This window comes from Cavia porcellus, unplaced genomic scaffold (genome assembly GCF_034190915.1).
Source record: "Cavia porcellus strain 051 isolate PalLab524CR breed Dunkin Hartley unplaced genomic scaffold, mCavPor4.1 scaffold_25, whole genome shotgun sequence".
NCBI lineage: Eukaryota > Metazoa > Chordata > Mammalia > Rodentia > Caviidae > Cavia > Cavia porcellus.
This window is the reverse complement of record NW_026947508.1, coordinates 18691621-18698645: the sequence shown is the minus strand read 5'-3', so window position 1 is coordinate 18698645 and position 7025 is coordinate 18691621. Positions and strand designations below refer to the sequence as shown.

The following is a 7025-nucleotide window of genomic DNA, read 5'->3' as shown; positions in this document are numbered from 1 at the left end:
TCTGCTGTAGTTCTTTGAGAAAGTCTCTAACAAGTTAAAAAGTACTGGTCCTATTTTGCTAAGAGTGAGCATGATTTTACCAAATTATTCTCGGCATCTATTTATTTTCCTGTAACCTGAACTAAACAAACATGCTAAAACACATGCAAAAAGTAAAATATTTTACCCAAGTTGATACTTGTTTTCATGAAGAAGAAAAAAAAAGAGAAGCCTTTATGATAGTGAAAATATACTTTATTTTTAATATAATAGCTGCCAGCAATATACTGGTGTTGATGTTCCAGAGAGAGAAAAGAATATACAAGCATTCTATGATAAGCTTTATTTGCCTATTCTCATGAAATTCTAAAGAAAATACTCCGCTTCTGTTCAACATTATGGCTCAAAGTTGAATTTTTTGTCCACGGCAAGAATTTTGGTTGCCCCAATTTTGATAATTTTTAAAGGATAGAATTAAGAGCCTATAAATAAAATGAATGCTTCCCTCTCTTAATTATTGATTATAACCAGTGTAAGAAAGTGGTGCATCAATTAGCTTGTCAAAATGTGTATCAAAATGCTCATGAAAAAATAATTTGTATTTCCTCCATTTTCAGTAGAGCTACTTCCTAAGTGGCAGGTCCAAATGCACAGAAACAAAAGCTATCTACATGCAATTTTGGAGAGATTCAAAACTCTACAGAAGTAAAAGTGCCTAAATTCTAGAGATGATCCACTTGTAAGACTAAATGTCAGAAATATTTTAATTACTTAAAAGTTGTAAAGCCAAAGTTACTCAGAAATAAAATTTTATTTGACATCTTACTGAACACCTGTATCTAAATCAAATAAAGGAAACTGATAATATTGACTGGACGAGATCTTCCCAACTGTTTTATGAGAAATTTTTCGGTGTCCTTGGAAAATAGTGAGACTCTCCTCTAGAACTCCAGTCTCACTGAAGTGTAACAAAAGTTGGTTAAATGAAGAGGGAAATGATTCATTAGTTGTAGAAACAAAATTAGATGACTTGCACATGTCAACACATATATACACTACATGAACTGCCATGGAAACTTTACAGCCTAAATCTCTCAGGATTGTAAGGCATGATCTTTCTACAAACAAATGAGTGCAGGCTCTTCCTTTTTACTAGCTTTTGTCCATTTATCCATCTCAATTTTCTTGGATTAACCTTCCTGACACAGAGATAAAATACGTCTCTCCACAGAGGAAAAACAGTTCTGCTTTTGCTAAAATCATGACCTTGCCTTCCTTGGACAGCCAGTAAGACACCCAAGTGTAATCACTGCACAGGTAAAAACAATGAAGAAAATAAATATACAAAAGTGACAATATTTCACAACTGAGTTTCCACGTGTTCTTCACCACCCTACTCTAGGGAATGGAGCCCTGCCAGGAGGCTCCACTCTGCACCGCGTAGTCCGCTATTCACCCCCGTAAAATCTCCCTCATACTTAAAGCTGCGAGGCTGGGCTCAGCATCACCTGAAGGTGCTGCTGTTTAAAAAGCAGATATAGATGTTGATGCTGCCTAGGACTGCCGCAGCTGGGACACTTTCACCCACTGCAGTTACTGCAATGCAACTTCTCAATGGACTTTCTAGAACCACAGAAATCCTCAGCCAACATTTAATTATGGAGGGACGGTGCTCAAAATTTACCAGCAATAAGGAACACTAAGACAGGTAAGGCAAAGGAATCTCCCTGAGCCAGATGGATACACTACGGGGCTTTCCTTCTCTTCTTATACTAAGCTAATTACTGATAGACTTTAAAATGCAGTGTTCTTATCAAAGTGAGGGTGCTCCCATAAAATCAGTGCTTACTAAATGTCAGCATACCAAAGGGAGAAAACAGTGTTATCTGAAAGCAATATATGTTTTAAAAGCCTGGAAGAAATAGCACTTCTTTGACAAATTAGGTATAAAAATTACCAAAAATGTATTATAGTCACAGCCAGTCTTTGGAGCAGTAGTATATGTACAAAGTCCATTTTGTTGTTGAAGAAAAAGAAAAAGAAGGGGGAGGGGAGGAATCAACACAAAGCTAAGTTCTACTTTTACCAAGTTCATCCTTTGTTAGAGCATAAATGATTCCTAGTTTAGGACTAGGAATCAAAAAGGCAAAAAGACAAAAACATGGAATACTATTCCTCAGTGTAAGGAGTACAGTGATTGAGATGAGACAAAACTGCTACAATTTAATCCAAAAGCAATTCTCTATGCAAAGTCTAACAGTAAATGGAAGTGGAAAGAGAACATTTTATCACTTTTAATATAGGGTGGATAATGCAGTCTCTAGATTATTTACGTTGAATATGCTTTAGAAACAAAATTCACTTGATACTGTAACAAACCCAGCCTATGTTCCTTAGGTTAATTTCTGTAAGAATGAAATGTTTACGCTGCTCACCACCATACTGTTATGACTAAACCAACTAAATACCAATTTATGTAGTGTTGCTCAAAAGCTTTACCAACAGCAAGGTCTATCACTGCTTAAGAAGGAGCTCTGTAAAACAAGGCAATAATGTTCCAAACGAATGGCACTGGGCAAAACACACAACACCGTCTTCAGACAGAGTATCAGGTGCCCGTGGGTTTCTCCTGTAAGGATGGACTGCTTGAGAATACCATCCCTGCCTCTAAACTTTCAGCTTTCACACAGTGTCAGATGTTATAATTCACATGAAAGAGAAATGATTTTAGGCAAGATTTTAAAAATCTACCCAAAGAAAAATAACAATCGTAGTGATTTTCTGTAGATTTCTTCTCTGGCGGTGACACCCTTCAGCACACATACAGGATAGACTCAACTGAGTGTTTCCGATACAGCAGCAACCCTTTCACATGCTCTTATGAAATACTACAAAATTTTTTAAAACATAAATATTCCTTGCATCATACACTGTGCATCAGTTTGGGGCTGCTGACATCATGGCTACTATTTTAAGGGTTAACATTGCACCTCAAGAGTTCTGTCATGGACACAGTGGTGAAGATTCTAGAGAGGGCAACTGCCTCGCGCGTGAAGAGCTCGTGAGGGAGTGACTCCAAACTGGGGGGAGCTGTGGACGGGGAGGTAGGCGAGGGAAAGGAATTTTAAAATAATACTGCTTAGGAGTGTGTGTTTTAAGATAACTACTATACCTTGCCTATCCTTGATCCTAATCTTGAGTAACTGCAGGTTCATGCAAAATATAATTCTAATTCATAGAAGAGGAGCAGTCTGTTAGGAAAGCATATTCTTAGGGGAAGATTTGAAGACATCTCTCTTGTCAGTGCTGTTTTACTTGGTAAGTCTTTTGGCGACATCACTGTATGCTATTTCGACCTCCTTATCACTGGGACAGGTATTGGTGAACTCGTCCCTACTGTAAGCATTAGTTAAGTATCTCCAGATGCCCGTCATTCCTTTTGGAATATCGAAGTTGCGGTATTTCTTGGCTACCACCTGAAATACAAAAATCAAAAGTTAGCTTTTTTTTGTCTCATAAACCAGAAGTATGATCTTAAGAGAAAATTATTTTGTGAATCTTTGAGAATTGCTTCAAAGAAAGTCTGCCACCACAACTGTAACTCATCTAAGTAATGATTAGAACTGAGACTCAGAAATGTGATAGAGCCCAGTGTGGTGGCATGTCCTGTAACCTCAACACTCAGGAGGGAGAGGCAGGAGGACCGCTGCAACTTCGAGGCCAGCCTGGGCTACACTGCGAGTTCAAGACTGCTTCAAGCATCCAGAGAAACAGCTAAGTGTGTAATCACTGTATAAATGCTTTAAAAACGCACAGTATTTTAGACCTGTTTTTCTTCTCTTTGACCTTTACAGAACAGCTAGTGGTTATTACTATTCTGTTTTATACAACGATTCATATAATAAATGCCTAATATTTTTGCCTTGAATATAAAAGGTTATGAATCACGGAGAGATTGATAATGTAAGTCAGAGTAGCAACTCCAGTTTACAGTTATCTGCTACATCTTTCAATCTTTATTCAGTCCAAAAAAAGAAAAGTAAATAATAACTTTCTTTTTCATATTCCTAAATTTTAAGACATAAATTTTTCATTTAATTAACTCTAGGGTGTTTGACTACGCCTAAACAGCATTATGTTACATACTAATTGGGGAGTTTCTAGTAGAAGATCATTAGAGAGGTTTTAAGCACGCAGGGAATGCTACCACAGTAAACATAACATTAGGTCTAACGGCAGTTGACACCACCTCCAAAAGGCCTACCTTGACAATGTGCAGTTTGGGCAACAGGTTGCAATCAGCTAATGTCATTTCATTGCCATCCAGAAATTTACGTGTAGAAAATTTAATGTCCTCCATACTGTTCTCATCAATTTCATCAGGTAAGGGAGAATTCAAATACTCATCCAGTTTCTGCAATGTTTTCAAAAGACCCCTCTCTAGGGCTGGGGAAAAAAAAAAGATGAGAATACAGTAAGGGAAAAAAAAAAAAGAAAAAAAAAAAAACACCATACAAGGCCTAAAGCAGGAGCTTTACTCTTTGAGTCAAAATTTATGTCAGCCATGGTCGCACACACCTGTAATCTCAGCACTCAGAAGGCTGAGGCAGGAAGAGACTGCCTCAAGTCCAAGACCAGACTGAATTACATAATGAGTGCAAGGTCAGCCTGACCCTGACACAGCAAGACCCTGTCCCAAAAAAACAAAACAAAACAAAACCAAAAGAACTTGTATCATGTGCTTACTCTGGCCTTGACTCCATAGAACCAGACAGCCAAGATGGGCTCATGATTGTTCAAGTAAATATAAACAAGCCTGCCAATTTCAGTTCATGGCATCTGTCAAATCTTGTCAATCACTAAATGCCTCACATATGAACGTGTGGTCCAACACAGGTGATGTTTAACCTGGACAGAAGAGTGGAAAGAGCTGGGGCTATAGTTCAGGGGCACAAGCACCTAACTGGCAAGTACAAGGTCGTGAGTCTCAGCACCAGCATGCGCACGCGTGCGCGCGGGCACACACACACACACACACACACACACACACACACACACACACAGAATGGAGAAAGGGCAACTGTATGAACACATCTAAGGAAGAAATTCTTGAAGAGACAGAGATTATAGTCTGCAATTTTAAGTCTTGTTCCACCAGAAATCTTTGGACTTATCACTAAGAAACATATTAAGAAATACTGCTACCTGTACAAACAACCCATGTAGAAAGCTTGGAATTTGTGCATTGTCTTTTGTTTGTTTTGTGTCTTTTTGCTTGCTTATTTATGTTTGGTACCAGGGATAGAACTCATGACCTCATGCTTACCAGGCAAGCACTTGAGCCCCTGAGCTAAAGCCCCAGCCCCATTGTTTTTTATTACATAAGAAGTCAAGAATATCACTGTTTTATATGAAAAGCATGAAGGTCAGATTTGAGAGTTTGACTCACATTACTACACTGGGTGCCTCTGTAAGCGCCACATCAATTAGGACGCTGTGATTGTTAAGTTTCAAAGAGAACTGTGAGCCACCAACTCTACCTGGAACACTGTGGGCATCAACTATTGGCACAGAAGTGATAGGAGTATCAACAGAAAGGAATATAAAATAATGAGGAGATCTTCAATTATCCCTTATTCTTTATTTCTCGATTCATCTCAGCATAGATGAATGCGCCCCAATAATTACAATACTTGCAAAAAAAAGCTAAATATCACAACTCTGTTCATGATAACCCACATAATGACAAGTTTGAATAAAGTTGAAACTTTAAAGGCAAAAGGTAAAGTTTTAATGCTGCCCATCAGCTATTTCATTAGTAATATACAGAGGTCCTAACCTAAGAGTTCACCAGACAGCTGATGGAAGACTTGACTATGTCAGGGGGTATGGGCACAAAGAAGCAGTAAATGGATTTTAGAAGCACTTAGACAAAAGTCAACAGGGTTCCAGAGCCAAGTAAAGGCAGAGAAAGGGAGACATATGTATCCAACAACACATAAACAGGAGCCAGGCTACGTAGCAAGTCTTGTTCTAAGCCTTGTTGAACTTGCTATTGAGTGAAACATAAAAAATTTCCTTCCCTCAGACAACATAAACCTTGAGGAGCGGAGAAGCGCTGGTCACAAACTCCTGGGAGGAATGCTGGTGCTATGTGCTGAGACAGTTACCTTCCTGAGGAAAAGCAGATTTGGGGCTATGGAATGGGTTCAATTTAAAAAGTGTGTTATGGGCCGAGGATACAGCTCGGCAGCATAGTGCCTGCCTGGTAAGCACAAGGCCCTGAGTTCAATTCCTGACACTAACTAACTAAATATATAAATGGTGTGTCTGAGGAGCCTGTAAGACACTGGAATACAGACACCTGCTAGACAGCTGGGGGTCAGCATCTGGAATAGGCTGGGCTGAAGTTAATATAGGAAGTTCTGAAAACATAACAAAAGTGGAAGTTAGGGCAGGGACGGACAGGCAGAGGACGGAGGGCAAGGCTTAAGACCACCATCTAGAGGGCAGAGAGGGGGAGGAGCCTGCAGAGGATGACACCCTTGGGACTGAGTTAGAATGTTCTCAAACCTTAGCTGGGCTTTGGCACAAAGCAGACTCCTGAACATTCTGCATCATGGGGTTCCTCTATTACACAAAAATATAATTAATTTTATCTGTTTTTTGTTTTTGTTTTGAGACAGTCTCGCTAATTTTTTTTCTTTTTTTGGCAACACAAGTCAATCTTTATAGAAAACAGCAGAATTATATTACTAACAATTTGTTGCAATAAACATGACTTTAAGAATTTTAAATCTTGGGCTCAATCCCCAACACCAAAAGAGAAGGGGGAGAATTTTAAACCTGAGCTCATCTACTCATCAGCATTATTAAAAAGTGAAATACTGTGAGTAGACACCTAACTGAGCTGGCTCAGGATGGATGGCTCATTTCTTTATACTGACAGGGAAGATCAAGGCAGAGGCAAGAGCACTTTTAATCTGGAAAGCAATGCCTAAGCCTTTAAAAATTACTAAGGGCCAAGCGTGGTTGTGCCTGTAATT

General features: G+C 39.0%; 1 protein-coding gene across 1 annotated transcript in view; it reads right to left on the bottom strand.

Annotated features, from left to right (window-relative positions):
• Nucleotides 1-212: 212 nt before the first annotated feature.
• Clic4 (chloride intracellular channel 4) overlaps nt 213-7025 on the bottom strand; it is a 55970-nt gene continuing 49157 nt past the window's right edge. Inside the window, exons 5-6 of the mRNA XM_003471325.5 lie at nt 4244-4425; nt 213-3455 (exon numbers count right to left, since the gene is read on the bottom strand). Coding sequence (XP_003471373.1) covers nt 3291-3455; nt 4244-4425 — 347 coding nt within the window. The 3' untranslated portion in view covers nt 213-3290. The remainder of the gene's footprint in view (nt 3456-4243; nt 4426-7025) is intronic.